Source organism: Nasonia vitripennis, chromosome 4, assembly GCF_009193385.2.
Source record: "Nasonia vitripennis strain AsymCx chromosome 4, Nvit_psr_1.1, whole genome shotgun sequence".
NCBI classification, from domain to species: domain Eukaryota; kingdom Metazoa; phylum Arthropoda; class Insecta; order Hymenoptera; family Pteromalidae; genus Nasonia; species Nasonia vitripennis.
In genome coordinates, this window is record NC_045760.1 from 14,204,447 (window position 1) to 14,223,636 (window position 19,190).

Here is a 19,190-nt window from a genome sequence, read left to right on the forward strand (position 1 = left end):
CGGGAACGCTATAAATCCGATTGAGTATAGACCATAATATCCTCGGCGGCGATTTATCGACTGATGTGCACAGCGGCAGCCCTCCTCGCGCGCGCAGTTGTCAATCGATCTCAGAGCGTACACGGGGTGTATAGACGCGTTTAGCCGTATAGAAGCGAGAGAGAGAGAGAGAGAGAGAGAGAGCTGCGAGGATCGATCGGTGCAATTTTCGGCTGTACGCGTATAATACGGTGTGCACGATACTCTCGCTCGTGTACGCGGAGCACCAGTCGGGTTCAGCAGCCGTGACGAAGGTCGCGCGCGGCCTTGACAACTCGAGCGCTGCACGTATGTATACTCGTGTATAGCTATATCTGCGCCTTGCGAGCTGCCGCAAATAGCTGGAAACTATACGTGCACAGTAAGCGCGTCTATCGAGTTTCTCGTTTCCCGAGACGTTGCGTCACACGGCCGCCGCCGCCGTATCTCGTAAGGAGCAGGTATTACGCGATCGGGAAGGTCGATCGTTTCGCGGTTTAAGCTCGATTCGCGTAATTGACTGGCGGCATCGCTTTCACGGCCGAGCGATATTTGCCTAGTGCGCTCTGCGCTGATATACACTTCATCTCGCGCGAGACAACGTTTGCCACCGTTGCGCGATCTCCGGGATAGCGCGCACCGGTCGCCGCGCGCGATCATGGTCGCGTTGACGAGGGACCGACCGAGCGATCGATCGATCTACCGATAACTGTCATTTAAGCTCGCCGGTGCATTCTACACAAGTCCCTCAGAGGTTGAATGGACTCGCGCATGATCTCGCGCGTTCAATTACGTAAAAAAAGGGAGTCGGATGCCTCGTGAAAGTCGCGTGCGATGATACTATCGTAACGCCCGAAAATGCGTGCCGAAAAATTTTATAACCGCGGCGGCGCCCAAGTGTCGCGAGATCGGTTCGAGGAAAAAAAGCGGCGTTGACATCGAAGCCGTCGGCCTTGCTCCAGCTACTCTCCAGCTACTGCACACACTTTCCCAACGACTATACAACCTCCGACATTAGCACCGCGCACGCAGCAGTAGCAGCGCCGAGAATTATCATCGCGTTAATTGTTCACTGTACCGAGCGCGTGACTATACCGATATAGTTGTTGCCGAATCGCAGCCGGTTATTTCCCTTTTTTCCGTCGTGTATAGAGGTTATACAGCGTAGGGGGGATAGAGAGAGAGAGAGAGAGAGGATGCGCTTTTTTGCTGCGGTCTAGCCGACGACGGCGACGAGGCGCGATTAGTCACGGCGACGGCGGCGACGGCGGCGGCGGCGGCGGCGGCGATTACGACGACACGGAGAAAATTACTATTTACACCGGCGGTCATTCGTGACGTTCCGTGTTTCACGAGTCCGCTGTTCTCTCGCGCTGTGTCTGTGTGCAGCAGTTTACACGAGACACCGCCGCGGCGATAGGTGGTCCTAATGTACTCTCTCAAGACTTGTTTCAATTTGCCGCCGCGGGAAACGTTGGAAATCACTTGTATCGCGCCCGTTATACACCTGTGTATAGGATACAATTTGGCTGGGGTATATGTACTTTCACGTATGTAACGCGAGATGTGAAAAGCCTCTCTCGTGTTCTCTGCGCTGAGAAGAAAGACTCCTCGTTTTTTCCCTCTCGGTCGAACTTTCGAGTGTGCAGAGCCGAAAAAAAATGAACTAATTGTCCGCGGTAATTAGATCGAAGCACACGGCTACAGCGTGTAATCAATTATTCCGATCGAAGCGTGTGTCTTGTTACACGTGTTCGCGAGGACTTTCGAAAGCGACACCAGCAGCTCACCCCGGACGACAAAAAACAAGCTCACGCGCTGCGACAATAGAACGCGCTTTTATTCTCGCGCCGAGTATATATCATCATCATGCAAAAAGGAGCGCGAGAGAGAAGAGAAGCGAAATCGTCGCGAGCGGGATGAAGCGGGACGGACATCAGCAGGAGATTTCCTTTCGGATCGCGCACACACACACACACACACACACACACGTGTACACAGAGAGCCGCGGCACGTCGAAGGAGGCTAATGGGAGAACTCGATCGGTCGACTTTTCGAATCGTCGGCGTAATTTCTCCTACGCTCGCCGCCGCACAGAGAAAAGGAAACAACGAGCTCTCTCGCGACTGCGACGACACGCGCGTCTATAGTCCCCGTCTGTGTGTTCCGTGTGCGTGGAGTATGTATAAACCTACTCGCGGCGAGAGAGTCCGCGCACATGTGCCTATATGTATACCTGTATAAGCGGCCGCGGGGAAAGACATTATTGACCAGATATGGTCGCGTTTGCGCCGCGTGCACGCAGTCGAGCATTAAACTCACTTTGACTTTATATCGACGTTGCGATTTTCCAATGGACGATTTCGTCGATCCCTATCCGTCGAACGCTCGTTGCTACATTGTTGTAATCGAAGACGAAGTAGAGCGACAAAACGATATTATATATAAAGCGTCGGCCGTAAATCAGCCGTTCGCCGATTCGGCAGCGAAGAGGAAAAACGTATGTATAGATAGCGCGGCGGCAGCTTCCATTTGTAGCGAGAATATCCCTGCGCCACACACGGATGTAGGACGCGCGCTCGCGACGTTCACCGTCCGCATTCTCCTCGCTCGAACTCTACACACACACACACACACGTCGTATCCTATATATAATTCTCGTGGCCTTCCTTGCTTCGAGTTACACAGAAAGTCAGTGCCCACGAGGCTGCTGACCGTTTCTCATTCGTAATATAAGCGCTGCGCGCACAACGACGCGACGATCCTTCCTTCGCCGGAAGCTCCCGCACGTTACACGTACACGATGTGCATCACGGGCTGCATCGCTCTATGCAACGTTCGGTTCCGTTTCCCGGCGACTTCCTCTCGCGGCGATGAGCACGTGCGATAGCCCGCGCAGCTCTGAAATTTCGCACGCGCGCGCGCGCGCGCGAGATCAGCTCCGACTTTCGTTCCGTCGATCACTCGCGCGCTATTAAATAAAAATAAAAATAAGACGTATAAAGCGCATTTCTTCTGTATATAGAAGACACCTTTGAGGAACGCACGTGGGTGAAAGCTATATATAGGTGTATAGAGGACGAGTACACAGTGTATATAGCACCGGGTGCACGCACTCTCTCATCATCGTAATTACACACATGCGCACGAGCGGGCCGTATAATATGTGTATCAGCGGCAATTATCCCCGGCTCATTCATACAACACGCAGAGCCCGCGCGGCCATAGTCCTAGTTTCGAAATATACATACCCATATGAGCGTGGGTTGTCCGCGGCGCTGAAAAGTAAGAGTGAGTGCCTATGGTAAGTATTATTATACACCAACTCTCTGCGCGCTGCGGTTTTCCAAATGAGACATGACGCGCGCGTGGTTATCGCGGCTGTTCGCGCGGGAAATGGATTGTAAGTTCGATCTGCTGCTGCTGCTGCGGTAGCCTGTTCGTCGAACCGGTACAGCGACATAGACCACGAGTTTCACGAGAGCGGCGACGTCTTCATTTCGACTGTACGCAAGCCTCTATCTTATCTGCTCTCTCTTGCGAGTGTAGACGGCATAAGCGCCTTCCCGTTCTCTATATATCCCGTATCTTCGAGCGCTTGAAAAAAGAATAAGGTCGATGTCGATAGTAAACGTATACGCGTGTAAGCCCTTGCGGCTAATCAGCCCGCGCGCGGACACTCTCTCGTAAAAAAGATCTTTATGAGCTCCGCCGCGGCCGATTGAATTGATAGCGCCGGCCGAGGAGACGAGGAGATAAAAAAAGGGCGGCTTTTTAGTGGGGCGTTCCGGTCGAGCGCCGGAGAAGGCGCGCATGTTACGTACATCAGGTAGCATCAATGCGCACGCGGGGCTAATGGGCGACGGAGAGCGGCAGGTACTTTGGGCAGCTGATTTACATTGAAAAGGCGCCCGGCATGGAAATTGGGCTGTTATTAAGCTCGGCGAGAGAAAGAGAGACAGAGTCTGTATAGTGCGCGGACTCCTTTCGCCGATCATCTGGTACGCGAACGTTTATGGCGTATGCTCCGCGGAGGATCTCTCGCGGCGGCGGCGGCGGCGGCGGCGGCGGGAGAGGTGATTCACGCTTCTCGCTTACACACACGCGACACAGGATATCCTTGAAACCTTCTAACGGTCTCGTGTATACGTACATACGCACATGCACACACTCGCGCCTCGGGAGTCCGCGGCGGCGGCTCTCGGTTACGGGAACTTGGATAGGCGCTTTCCCACACGTATATGTATATCTCCACACAGGCGAGAGAGGAGTTTGTTGTCCGCTTGCGTTTTCTCCTCTTTCGGCCGCGCCTCTTTCTCTCTCTCTCTCTCTCTTCTCTCTTATCCCGCGGTAACTACTTTCCTCTCTCCCTCTCCGCGCTGTTCTCTTGCCGTTATGTCTGCCGTGTATATTCCCATAGGCTGATGCTCGTCACGGATCGGCTTGGATTTCGGCGCGCGCGCACAGAGCTCCATCACGAAGTCGTTATACACTCAGCAGCAGCTACTCTGTCGCGAAAATTTACAATGCCGCGAGAGAGCACACGAGAGCTGCTGCTGTCCTCTATCACGAATTCACCTCGCCGCGTTCTCTCTTTATTTATGGATCAGCCGCGCGCGTGCGCGCGCGTTTGCCTTGTGGGAATCTCCGCGCAATCTGTTTCGACGAAATTAGCGCGCTTTTTTCCGTCGCGCACAGCTTTGTATACACGGCTCTGACTCTTTCTTGAACCCTGTCTCGCGGGGATAAGTTATTGCCGATCGTTGCCGGTTCGTACTTTATCTCTCGGCATTATGTTCGACTGCCGCACCTATGCGCACTGCTGCCGCATGGTTGGGAAATTTTCAAATCTGTCATAACGAATTTACGCAAGACGAGCGCGAAAAAATAATTTACCCGCGAGTTGTTTGTTTTGACAATTGGACAGATCGTGGCGCGCGAGTTATACACATTTTTTTCCGTACACACAACGAGTCATTCGGAATTTCGTCATGTAATAGACGCGCGAGATCGTAATTGCACACGTCGATCGAATTCTCATAACGGCTCGCGGCGGCGCGCCAGTAGTGCTGCTTTCATCGCTTCTCTTTCTCTCTCTCTCTCTCTCTCTCTCTCTCTCTCTCCTCTGATGTTTATCTAAGATTCCGATTCGGCCGTGAGTGACAAGTTTGTTATAAGCCTGGTGGACTATCCGTTAAGAGAGAGGTGACTAATCAGAATCGGCAGGAAAAACGATCCGTTGAAAATCGGGGTCGAAGGTCGCGCTGGTCAGCAAAAGAGCGGCAAATACATAAGTCATATCTCCTCTCACGTCGTGCTGACCCTGTTGCGCTATGCAGGTCGTCATGCAGCGCGAGGGATCATAGCGGTAAAAGTTTTCACGGTGTAACCAGTTATATATCCCCCCAGCCACAATGTAATCCTATGATTCGGAGTTGAATAACGTATAAGAGTGTTATGTTTCGCGCGCGGCAGCGTAATCTTTGTGCCGCCGCCATAGAGAGCCAACGGAGCTCATTGTGCGACCTCACGAAGAGTAAACATTCGTCATCAGGATTCGAATCCTCGGATGACACGAAAAAAAAATGTTCTATATACAGTCCCACTCTGCATATGCATAAGTGTTTGTCAGCGGACAGCCGTCGTCGAAAAAATTGGCGATTCGAAAAAGCAGCAGCGGTGTCGAGTAGTGCGCGGCCGTTGCGTAACGCAGTCACGACGCTGATGGCTTTCTTTTTTTTCGTTTCAGCAGTAGCAGTTTTGCGTACACAAGCTCTTTTTTCGCTACTCCGCGCGCATATCGTTATGCAAATCGATTCCGCGAACTCGCTTATTGAATTGCTCCTGCGTCTAGCGCAGCTACTTTCACGCAGCTTCTCGCGCGAAAAACGAAATAAAGCGTAATTGATGAATTATGCGTTCGCGAGTGGGCTTAGCGCAGGTCTCTGCAGCGCGTAAGTAACGGTTTTCGATAGAGGCGACAACGAGAGAGATTAGCGCGTGCGCAAATGAAACTGGCTGTAGAGCACTGTACGAGCTGCAGCGCCGGCGTTCTTTGATCGAGCTGAGATTCATCTCGTGGACACGTAGGTGCATACACGTCTACGTGGAGCGAATCTCGAATAATTACCGCGCAGCCGCGAGCCAGAGAGACAGAGAGAAGATGGAATTATTAGAGCCGCGCGCGCGCGCTCGCGCGGGGAATATAATAATCGGAACGCCGTAAACGGCCTATCCGCGGAAGTGCTCGTAAATATTCGCGAGTTCATAAATCTCTTTTTATAATAGATACAGCGGCTTTGATTCCCTATTAATTGCGGAATAATATATCCGACGACAGGGAGAGTCGTTAATCAGATAAGCTCATAAGCAGACGTATTCCCGATGACCGCGAGCGCGAGAAGACGGCCTATTTATTGGGCTCGAATATAATCGTGACTCTCAACTGCGGCGTCGGGAAATATCATTATAAAATAATAGGCGCGCGAGACGGATTGAAAAGAGAGACATCTCTATCGCCGGGGCTCTGCTCTCTCGCGATACAGAGGCATTGTTTAGCGGGGGAGCGGTTCAATCCTTTATCGCGCGCGGCGACTCCTTGCTATATGTACCTATAGACATTACAGCGTGGGATCAAATCGAGCGAAGAATCTCTCTTTCTCTCGTTGAGCCGTCTGTGCATCAGACTGACTCTCTGCAGGCTAAAATCGGACGTCCAAGAGAGTCCTGCTCCTCCTCCTTTTCAAGGCTGCGCGCGCGAGCCGAAATATACGCGATCATATACGCCCATACCTGCATGTAGTCTGCACTCTCTGGTCCTCTCCCTCTCTCTTTCTCGGGATCGAGGCGCATAGAAACTGGTCTGACTGGCCGCAGGCTTCTAGCTAAAATGGTCTCGCGCCGACAGTTGCAAGAGGAGCAGCGCGAAACCTGAATCGCCAAGGTTCTCTCTCTCTCTCTCTCTCTCGGGCGCTTCTTTCTTTCTCGTCGTCGATACGCAAACTCTGCACGCTGCAGCGGCGACGGCTGGCTGGCTTTCGAGAGCACTTGTATTTATTGCGTCGATCTAAATGCATATAACGCCGCGTGACTGCATATATTATATTAGTTCATGTGGACGTCGCGATGCATCGGCTGCGAAGAGTCCCTTAATAATCCGGTTCCAGTTTGCATATTGTTTATCGCGCCTCTTATCGCGGCTGTACCGTATATAGCATGCAGTAAACAATCGACGTCGATCTTACTTAGAGACGTGCTTTTCATGCCTCTCTTCTACATCGAGAGATCGACGACGACTTTTCCTCCGATTCGTTGCTCCTCTCGCGATGTACAGCGACGATCGCGTGCCTTATACACTACACAACAGCAGCAGCGGCGGTAGAAAGTCTTGTAAGTCGACGGCGCGCGTCTAATACAAGCCGAGACAATGCGACAATGTCTCGGCTTATAGGCACAGCAGCGGCGGAACAGCTACTCTCGGCGAAGCTGACGAGATGCGCTGTGTGAAGGATTCCTTTGACGTTGTCGCGGATTCCAAGAGGAAACGCTCTCGAAGAAAGTCTCTCTCTCTCTCTCTCTCTCTCTCTCTCTCTCGACGGCGGTGGCGTCCTGTGTGGCCCTCCGAATCCCTGGACTTTCGCCTCGATGCCGAACCGCGGTTTTCCCTGTCGTTCTCGTTGTTTTCTACACTGTATACGCCGGCTTTTTATAGATTTCAGTCGGCGATTAAAGAAAGTGTGCCTGTAATTGGGAAGAGAAGGACTTATCCTCTCCCAATTTCTCGGCGGCGGATCGAGGGAAAAAAGACAAAAGTCGCGCGCGCGCGCGCGACGAGAGAGCGCCGCTCGAAAAATAAATCGAAGGAGGCCGCGATCGAGACGCTTTAAAAATCGAGCCGCTCGTGCGGCATAAATCGGGACGGACGTGTCCGCCGCCAGCGAAGAAAGAAAGAGAGAGAGAGAGAGAGAGAGAGAGAGAGAGATACCTGCATCATAAGGATTCGCTTCGATTACTTACACATCTCTCTTTTTCGGTCGTGTATTTTTTCGGGAAAGCCGCCGTGGTCTCTTAATCGCTTGCTCGACAAAGCGTTCGTTGTACCCGCCGTGTATACTTGTAACGGAAGCGAGATGTCCAGTGCGCGGTGCGCTCATTATGTGTACATTATACGACATTCGAGGATGAGAGATCGGAACACACACGCATAACAATGCAATGATTAGCGAACGGAATCGGTGCGCACGGCTACCGTCTCTCTCTCTCTCTCTCTCTCTCTCTCTCTCTCTCTCTCTCTCTCTCTCTCTGTGGACTGCTGCAGCCTCTCTCTCTCTCGATGGCGCGCATTAATATAATGCCGTGTAAACGCGCGAGAGAGTGCGAATACGGGGAGAGAAAATTTCCATGGCTCGAGGCTCTCTCGCGTGTATACAAGAAAGGCCTCGTTATACCGTTTCTTTCGACGACGCGGCTTAAGAAGCTGCGGCAGCAGCATTCTAATTGAATGCCAGCCGCCGCAGTGTCTCTCGCCGGCGCACTTTTTGCGCCGATCGTTCCGGCCGGTCTGCTGCCGCTGCCAAGTATAAAAGAGAGAGAGAGAGAGAGAGAGAGTCGGATAAAGAGGAGAGTGAGATCCTGCTGAGAGAGAAGCGCGTGTGCGCAATTTGCGAGAGGCGTCGTGTCGGTACCGTTACATATACCGGCTGGTCCCGCACAGAGTCTATGCTGTCGTAAAGTTTCGCGCTCGCGCTTCCCCCCCCCCTCTCTCGCTCTCTCTCTCTCTCTCTATTGCATTTATACACACCAGGCAGACGGTAAATACACAGGCGCGTTCTGCACAAGGGCCGATAATAAAGCGCGCACCCACTCCATTTTTACGCGCTCTCGCTGTACTTTACGTCCGCTCGTTATATGTTATTGCACAAGGAGAGAGAAGGAGAGCACATAGAGAACGCAGCTCACCTCCTCTATGGACGCAGTCACGAGTGAATGTTTACTTTCGCACGTTTTAGCCTCGCGCCGTGTGTGTATAGCATTTATTCTCGCGGCGTGATTAGAATATACAAATCACAACGTTCCGAGTAAAATCAATATACGTATGTATATGTATACGTAACGAATTGAATCGATGTCGATGCATATAACAGACAAGAAGAACGAGAAAAGCATAATCCAATATTCGAGAGCCGAGCTTCAAGATAATGGGCGCGCGATACAAGCAAGTGCATATATAATTAATCCTCGGTTCGCTTCGCGCTCGGAAAAAAATAAAGCCGCGCGCGGAGAATTATATCGTAAAGTCTGCGCGAGAGAGGATGCTGCGTACATCCGCGAGAAATGAGCAAATAAAAGGAGTGGGCTTTCCTAAATTACGATTGCTCGAGAGAGTATATCTCACGCATATGCGCAGCGCGCATTATATGTGTGCGATAAAACGGCTCGAGGCTATATGCGCTGCACAGGAGAGAGAGAGAGAGAGAGAGAGAGAGAGAGAGAGAGAGAATGAGAGAGTTGTGTGTGTGTGTGCCATAGCTTCTCCGAGGTTTATCGGGCGCTCTGGGCTTGCAGCGCACGCAGGTGACAGCGCCTCCTCCCATATGGACGGGGCGCCGTACACACACAGCGCTAGCGGGCGTCGATCGCTCAGACGCTCTCTCGCTCTACTCGCGGTTAATATTATCCCCCGCGAGATCGACCACACCCGCGAGGGCCCCCCGAGCACGTGGCTCTCTCTCTCTCTCTCTCTCTCTCTCTTTGTCCGTGCCCCTTAATCTTCGCCGGGCTATCTTCGCCCTTGTATCCTGCGCCGCACGACTCTACTTTTATCTGGCGTTTCTATTTTTCGAGCCTATTTCCTCTCTTGAGAGAAACAGAGCGGGAGGCTGTTTTCGTTTATCATCTCATCACGCGCGCGCGCTCACGAGGAGCGAGAGGGATGCCTGATGATGGCAGCTCCTACGCCGTGGAATTAAAATCTCTCGCGCGCGCAATTACCCCGCGCTCTTATATACACTCTCATCCCTCTCCTTTTCTAATTTAGCGCCGCCTTATTCTTATGTATATACTGGAATCCCCGCGATGATGATTGCCCGTGAGCATCATCGTGCGTGTATAATTAGCGGAGTCGAAGCTGCAACTCTCCTCCCCCTGCGCGTGCTTGTGTGCTGGTACTCATACTCCGCATACGTATGCACCTGTGGACTGCTGCGACGTTAATAAAGTCAAAAGTTATCATAGACAGCTGAAAATACGCGAGAGAGACAAAAAGTGAAATACATATTTCTCTCTCTCTCTCTCTCTCTCTCTCTCTCTCTCTCTCTCTCTCTCTCTCTCTCTCTCCCTCGCGCGCGCGTATTAAAAATTAATTGACTTTCCAATCTCCGCGCACGTGAGAGAGCATCGATGTGTACATATATGCCTCTCTCTCTCTCGCGCGCGCGCACGAATATAATGGGACGATCCGCGTTGGCTGCAACCGATGCACACCGCTCCGCGCTGCACGGAAAGTGAAATCACTCCTCTCGATTCTTATAACAGATTCTTGCTCATCTCCCGGGCTTTTGTGTCTGATCGCGCAGCGTCGTGTGGTCGTCGTCATCGAGGCTAATTGGCCTTAACTTTCATTAGCCCGAGTGGGCGTGCGACTGCGCACACGTTACAATATAGAGTATATATACATATAGGTATATAGAGAAAATCGTATAATGTTTTCCCGGGCGATACATCGCGCGGAGTTTCTTTATAACTACAATATACGATATATAATATACCGCTGACCTTGCCGGCTAAAAATCATCACCTCGCCGTAGCTCACTTTTGTTTTCGCGAAATCGCCGCCCGCCGATGAAATCGAGAGGATACGACCGGCGCGTCGTCTTGATTGCAGCTCGTTTCTCGCTTGATTGAACTCTTCGCCGCGCGCACGCTCTTTTCTTCTCGACTCTGATACTATATATATATGACCGCGACGCTGAAATTGCTCGTTTTACGGGCAGATGTGATCTGCATGTATGCGCTTCTCTCTATTTTCTTCGGGATCACTTTAACGCATATACGCAGACGGCGCTTGTTTGTTGCTAAAAATTACGAGCGCGGCTCTTTATGTAAGTTCTGTTTGGAATCTCAATTACGAAATTACGATGCGCGTAATTGAATAAACAGAATAAAGTTGATAGCGCGCGGCGTCTGCGCATATTAGACGAAAGCGGGCGGGCTGCACTGGCGCATCGGCTTTATGTAACGCAAAACACCCTCTCGATTCTCTCTCTCTCTCTCTCTCTCTCTCTCGATGATGATGATGATGCATTGCGTCATGTGCACACTGCGCCGCCTGCGGAGAGACACGTCGGTAATTTTTTTGCAATGAGAGACTGCCGAACAGACGCTCGCGTGTGTTATAATCTTATAAATAATATACACGATATCGTGAGATCGTTTATGATTATTATTATGTGCCTGGTCAACACAATAAATCCACATACGCTAATACGCGCATTGCCACATTTGGCAAATGTCATTAGCCGCGAGATAACCGATCGAATCGCAAACAGTATCTCTCCGCCTCTGCAGCGACGATAGTCGTATAGAAATATAAAGGTATATCTTTATATACGTATATAGAAAGGAGTCCGCGCAGAGATCGACCCACACACGCGGGGTTCGTTCGCAACGCACAGCCTCTAATAATGACAAACGAGTCGGGGCAATTTATAGAAATAAACGTCCGGCCGATTTCACAAGCATCGATCGAGCAGCGCGCGCGCGGCTCTTCTCTGTGCAGTACACACAGCTCTTATCTTTCTCTTTCTCCCGCGGGCGCGCGAGCGGCGCAAATCGATCAATCGTCGTCGTGCGCTCGCGACACGTTGCTCGGTTTGTATACGTACACCATGGGCATATAGGTGCACACGCGAAATCATCTTTCCGCTCGCCTTGACACGTAACGAGCGCGAAAGTAAGTATCGCGCCTTCTTTTCCCACAGCACACTTCGGTTCTCTCTCTCTCTCTCTCTCTCTCTCTCTCTCTCTCTCTCTCTCTCCAGCTCCGAGAGATGATCGCGCGGCGTTTGTGGATTAGGCCGGGTTGCAGAGGTCGCGGTGCGAAATGTCATATCGCTGCGGCAGCCGAGTGCGATATACAATCATCTCTCGTCTTTGCGTCTCCTCGATTTCCTCTCTCTCTCTCTCTCTCTCTCTCTCTCTCTCTCTCTCTCTCTCTCTCTCTCTCTGGCTCTGTGTACAAGCGGCCTCAATCTTCTTCCAGATCTCTATGTACCTTCGCGCGCAGTTTCACACGACCGTACGCTCAGCTGTATACAACACGCGGCCTTTCCAATTTCTTTCCTTCGCGCTTCGGGCGCTCTTTTTGTCTCTGTGAGGAAATCTCGCATTTCTTATAACCGCTCGCTGGAATATCTACACAATTTATGACATTACGAGCGCGCGGGTGAAAAAGGAAATCCAATTATGTGTGTGGCAGGTGCTTTTTTTTCTCAAAAAATCATATAACTGTACACACGTCGTCGTCGCGCTCGGTATTATAGAGTAAACAACGTCCGCGTTAGGACGATGAACCGCCGGCGAGGAAAAATGAGAAGAGCCGAGCTGTCTTTAAGCGTAATGATAATTCACCAGCGGATAGGATGTTCTCTCTGCCGCCGACGACGCTTTCCCACATGCGCGACTCTTAATTCGGGCTAATAGAATCGGCGCGGAGTTTATCCTCAATTGACATCCTTATCTCGCTGATGAGAGAGCCAATAGTACAGTAGCCTCACGTATCGTCTATATGTCATTGCTTGCGCGCAAGTCGGCGACGTTTGAGTCTCGGATTCGCCTAACGATCTTCTCCTCCGCAGGCTTCATTATTCCATCAGCCGCTCGTACGCTCTTATTACATTTTTTCTCCAATCTTCGCTCTCCCTCCTCGCGTCCTGCGCACACTCCCACGCGAATCGGCCCGGGAAAACGCGTTCGCGCAAGTGCACTTACAACTACGTGAGAGAGAGAGAGAGAGAGAGAGAGAGAGAGAGAGAGAGAGAGAGAGAGAGAGAGAGCAAGATATTGGCAATGAAAGATGCGCAGAGGCGGACCCCTCTCGACATTATTTTCCAGCGCCGCCGCGAACGAGAAAGAGAGAAGCGAAATAAAGCGAGCCTCTCGTGTGCAGTGCGGGAGAATTTGCGCGCCGCGAGCAGACCACCCAAGGATTATACGTGCGTTATATGCGGTGGTGGTGCTGCGGCAGCAGCTGGCGTTCACCCATTATAGGAGCGCCTGCGTAACAGGGATCGAGCTCTCTTGCGCGAGCGAGCGACGAGAAAGATTGTACTTTTCGATAGAACTCGTGCCGCTGCGCGCGTGTGTGTGTGTGCAGTGTGCCCTGTAGGCACTTGTACGCTCTCTGTACGCCTCTCGTCCTTGTGCGAGCGCGAAAACTCACTCTCTCGCGTGATCTTGCTGCGTATGCTACACGACGACGACCGGCTCTCTGAGATAAATGATCCCCCCAAGGGCATTTCCGTATTCCTGGAAAAGCTCTCGATTATTCTTGCAGCTCTTTAGAGACCTCTCTGGCTGTATAATCGTCGCGCTCGATCACTCGATTTTTTATCGCCGAAGGTACACACGAGCGGCTGCCCTTTGACACTCGTTTTCTCTTTCTCGAAAAATCCACGTGGCTGCGGATATTGGCTAGAATCGAGATTCCCTTTGTGCGTCGCGTGATATAAACCGTTTCCTTCTCAAGGCAATAAGTACGAGTCATTTATCTGCGCGTACACCACTTTTCCTTTTCATCCGCGCGACGCTAATGCAAATCCAGTGCGGCGACGCGGAGAGTATAATTTGTTGTTGAAGTGGTGTCCGTCCACTATCTCTTTTAGTGGTCATCCAAACGATCGAGGCAGCTCGCGCGCGCGAGAGAGTTTATAATTTATGTACACTGGATTTATGCATTAGAGATCACAGACTCGCGCGCTCCGGGTTAGCGGCGAAAGTTTCGACGGATGAGTGAGTAATTATCGAGCGGGCGCGAGTAGTCCTTCCGAAAAATGTCTGTGTATGTGTAGACTGCAGCAGCTGGAGAGACTTTCGAACGCACGGACATAGTAATACACATGCAACGCACTCGTCCCGCGAGAGAGCTGGTTTTGATTTACGCGAGCGAGATTTTTTCACAACGAAAATCCGTGTATACTGGAAACGAAGCGTAATTCCGTCGATAAGTAGCGTCTTTTCTACGTCGTCTGGCGGTGACTCTTGGAAATTTCCATCGTCGATAAGCATCCCCTGCTTGTAGTCGGTCGTTTATCCCACGCCGCTGTGATTACACACACATATAACACAGAATCACGCTGTCAAAATATTCCCGAGAAAAGAATGCTGCGCAGCTCTTCCGAGCCCCGAAAAGGATGAGTAATTATCGGCTGGCCCGCGGGGGACCTTCCTATTTTTGGAGAGGAGCCTTCTCTCCTATACTCGGAAATGATTAGGCTTGGGCGATATATTTTCGAGAAAAAGCCCATAAGTATATATAGAGCGCCTCGTGATTTCACTTTCCATCGTGAGAAAGGTGAGAAATTTCGCTATCCGCGCGCAGATCGATTCGCGTATAGCCGGAGCACGACGGCGACGCGGACGACGAAGAAGCGGAAGGAGAGAGAGAAGAATCGAGCGGAGGAGAAACTAGACTGTCTACGTGTGTGTCTATATAAGATTCTCTCGCTCTCGCTCGACGGGCGTTTCCGAGGAATCCCAATGGCTTTACCCTCGGGTTTTACCAAATCGGGAAGACGAAAAAGGACGGCGGCGAGTTAATGCGCACGACGACGACGCGGCCGAAAGAGAAATGGAAGGGCAATTCGATTTTGCCGACTCCCGCGCTCAGCTCTCTTCTCTCTCTTCTCTCTCTTCTCTCTCTTCTCTCTATCTCTCAGGGTCGCTCAGCTGAGAGTTGATAGCGAGCTGATGCTGTGCGCACAGGAAAAAGAGGGAAAAGTTTGCGCTGCTACTGCTGAGTCACGCGACGACGACGACGACGACAACGACGGCTGTACGGGCTTCCGCTCCTCTCTCGTAACTGGCACAAGGTGAGCTGTCAGAGCGAGGAGCTGTATCTCGGCGTTGATCGACTGAAAACAAAATTCGTCCTGTTTTTCTCTGTACAAGAGCGATTTGGCTCTCTGCAAGAGGGAGAATCTTCACGATTACGGAGCCAAAGACTATACTAGTATGTAAAAAAGCAGGCAAAGTAGCCAGAAAGCTAATAGCCCTGCTATAACAGGCTATAACAGGCCGCGCGGTGATGACGATCCTTTGGACGGAACTGCTTTCGTATACGCGTACTCCCCTCTTTTATAGGGCGCGACGGGTAAATCAATTAGCCGGTGGCCCCTGCCGGGAGCCAGAAAGAGGGACGTCGATCTAACCGTGTCCTTTCAGTGCTGTGCGAGGAAAATAATGGAGATAATCGTCGCGTTTTATCTTGTTATTTACCGTAAATAAAAACATGCTAACGAGTCGGTGTCTCTCGTTGCAGGAACGGCGATGCCAGCCGCGGTTCGTCTGAGCTAGTCGAGCAGCTGGAATCGAGGATGTCCTCGATGATGGAGGATGGAACGGGCGGCGGCGGCGGCGGCGGCGCCGGCGGCCCGGGGACCACTCGCTGCCTTCTGCTCTTGCAGAGGTCTCTAGCGATTCAACTGACGAGAGGTCCGCCCCCGCAGATTCTCAACTCCAGTCAGCACGACAGCTGCAAGGAGCATCCCGCTGACGAGATGTGGATGTACGACAAGGGATACAATCTCTTTCAAGTGAGTTATTATTATCTTATTTATTATTTCTGCTATACCAACAGAAGGTGATCTCAGGAAGCGCATTAAAATTACAAATTCAAATTTTCGTTACGTCGATGCAAAGTAATACGCTGTATGCACGCTCGGGCGAGCGGGCAGATATAATGCGCCGCTATTGAAGCTAATAGCCGTATAGTTTTAAAAGCCGCGTAGACTCGATAACGTTGAGTTATTATCGCCGATACACGCACGCCTTTGAACATTGTTTTCGCTCCTATGATATCTTTATTACTTATGTATCTCTTTTAGCGAGAAACAATCCGGGGTAGCGCCTATGTATAGGAATCCGGTTGTCACCGAAAAACTCCGAGAACATCGGTCAGCAGTCTCGTGTACAGCTGCATCTCTCGAGATCCGTTAAACCAGCAGCAGTTCTTTACTTTGAAGACTCGCTCTCTGCTGCTCACTGATTAGCCGCACCGTTATCCCCGACGCGCGCGTGTACTCGCGGAATACAATAAATTACGCGTTTGCTCGATTCTGTAAAGGGAAACTCGTTTGGTGCGTGTCTGCGCCTCGTCTCTCTCTCTCTCTCTCTCTTTCTCTCTCTCTCTCTCTCTCTCTCTCTCTCTCTCTCTCTCTCTCTCTCCCTCGCGCATCAGCTTTTCTTCAGGCTCCATTAGCTCCATCTTTTCCCGTAAAACCAGAAGTGCAGCGGCGGCGGTGCGCGCATACGTAATTACACGGCGGTATATCGGCGTAATTCTCGCGCGCTGCTATGGCGGCGAGTTCATTGGAAAATTAGAGAGGATGCACTCGCCTGGCCAGGTGTTGGCACAGCTAATTGATGGATCGCAAATGGACGAATTATTCTCGCACCTGCAGGAATTTTCTCTCGGATCGCAATGGCGCAGCGGAGCTTGTACAGAGAGCGCGAGAGTTATTTCAAGAGAGTGAGAGAGCGGGACACGTAGCCCTGTGTAAGTGTTTGTATAAAACGCGCGTATACACAGGAGCGGGGCGTTGCCCGAGTGCGCGGCACACAAGCCAGGAGAAATAGAATTGGAGCATGCCTTTGAGATCAAGGGTGCTCGAGATCCGCTCTGTTGAGAGCGGCATACCAGCGCAAAGTCAACCGACCTTTCCGCAAGCGCGTTCATCCTTTAGGCGAGAAGCTTTTCACTGCCAGTGCATATCAGCTCTTATATTTCGCTCGAAGCGATCCGAAGCTCCGGGAACGCCGCAGACCGTACTGTGTTTTTTCCCGCTATTTTCGTCGCGCTACAGTTCGAGACAGAGAGAGAGAGAGAGAGAGAGAACGTTGCGCTCAGAGCTCTGTCTTGACTATCGCAGCTATGCAAGGCGCTGTACAGGGACATTGTCTTCCGCGCGCGCGCGAGGCGTCTGCATTGAGTGCAGCTTTCGAGGCGGCTCCGGCTCTCTGCTGAATCGCTGAATATTCAACAAAGGCAGCTCTCTGCTGCTGCGCGCACTTGGGTCAACCTGAATCGCGTTATATGCGGTTGGCTATCGAGATTTCCTTCTCGCGACGGTTAAATCAATACACCGCGAGCGAGCTGCCGAGCGCGATATCTTTATTATAGTATACGTCAACTGCTGTTGCAGCGCTGGTATATTTATAAAGCGTATAACGCGATTAGCCGAGAGCGCTCTAATTGCTCTCGGTGAGCGGACTCGGCAGTGTAGCGAGCTCTTTCTCTCTGTGTGCGAGAGCGCAAATTTATCGCCGCTAAACTGTGCAGTAATTACGCTTTTCTCTCACTCACTCTTTCTCGTCGAGAAGAAACGGGGGAAAATAAACGAGACAGCTATACGCAGCTCGTTATTCCAGCTGCAAACAATGCGCTGCGCCTGGTCGAATAATTAAAATCAATATTTCTCAATTCGCACGCGCTGCTTTTACGTGTAGAGGAGAGGAGAGAAAAACCGCAATAAACTTCTGGGCTATTATAGCCCTGCGCGTTATTGCTCAATCTGCGTGTATTACACTCTGCACTGCGGCTGTGGAAAAGATAGACACATGCGTGACGGAATTATATGTAGGTATATGAGTAAGAGACTCGTCGAGCGAGCGGAGAGAAGAAATCAATAGTGCAGGGAAATTCTGGAAGAAAAGGGAACATAGCACACATCGGGGCGCAGCGCTGCAGCGTTAAACAGAGGGGGTTGAGAAAAAGTGCCCAACCCGAGGAGGGGTGCAGCTCAGCTTCTCACTCGCAGCGCCGACAATCAGATATATAGAAGCCTGCTCTCTCGGTTCGATCGATAAGGTGTTAACGAGAAAGGCCTTATCTTCTTCTTCTTCTTCTTTCGTCGCCACGAAGAGGATATATCCCCGGCGAGATGTGTTGAACGGAGCCACCGCCGCGAAATTAATTGCCGGTCGTGCGTCAGCGAATTCGCGCGCCGGAAAAATCCGGGCAATTATTGCGTAAACGACCTCGAGTGCGAGAGCTCCTGCCGCCGCTGCTGTTATACACTATTTACTGACGAGTATTGTAATATATATCTCTACGGGCCGATCTCTGCAGAGGCGCGAATGAAGTATTTAACCGGCGGCGCGCAAAGCACCCTCCGCGCACGAGTTAGCGCGCGCAACAGATAAGCCCTGTGCGCAGAGGAGATTCGTCCTGTGTACCTATATAGGTACACGCATGCGAGTCATTTGCCCGGCTGCACGCCACATTAGGCTCGTGTATACACGCACGGCCGAACGAGAGGAGGATCACTGCTAATCTTCGGAGCACACACACACACGTATACCTACACCCCGAAGAGGCGATACAGCAGCGACGAGGGCTCACTATATTGCAAGCAAGCAGCGCCGAAGCGAAAAAAAGCGCGCGCGAGTATGTGTATGCACTCGATGGAGCGCTTAATTAGCGGCACTGGCTCTGCTTATCGCTTGGCGCTGTCGTTTTTCGCTGTACGTTCGGACGTGGTTAGGAAGGAACTCTCTCCGTGTAAAATAGTGAAATTTCACTTATTGATAGTGCATATGCGCTAATTTATACAGTGAAAAGTATGCAACTGCCAAATAGTGACTATTCACTGAATGAATTAGTGAAATGGTCACCGCTTAAATCAGTGAAAATGTCGGATTTTAAATCGATTAGAAATGTACACTGAGGAACAAAAAAATTAATTTCTTTCTTTGTTTATTTATTTTAGACTTATTATTATACATTTTTATTAATTTAGTATGAAAATTATATTATTTAGAACCAAAGAAATGAAATTAAATTTTTTGTCGCCGGTTGGAATCGATCCTGGGTCATCAGCGTGGTAGTCGTGCGTGCTATCCGTTTACCTTTTTTTTATATAATCGTTTTATTTCTTTAAATTTTACATATTTGTCGA

The 19,190-nt window shown here is 51.0% G+C and overlaps 1 protein-coding gene across 6 annotated transcripts in view; it reads left to right on the plus strand.

Moving 5' to 3' along the window:
• LOC100114399 (myosin-G heavy chain) overlaps nt 1-19,190 on the plus strand; it is a 75,651-nt gene that overhangs the window by 31,323 nt on the left and 25,138 nt on the right. For 4 of the 6 annotated variants that reach the window (XM_031929407.1, XM_031929406.1, XM_031929408.1 and 1 more), the window contains one exon: nt 15,554-15,827. In XM_031929407.1, coding sequence (XP_031785267.1) covers nt 15,609-15,827 — 219 coding nt within the window. In that variant the 5' untranslated portion in view covers nt 15,554-15,608. Of the gene's footprint in view, nt 1-14,967; nt 15,105-15,553; nt 15,828-19,190 lie in introns of those variants that run through there. The other 2 variants (XM_031929404.1, XM_031929405.1) reach the window with 1 other exon arrangement.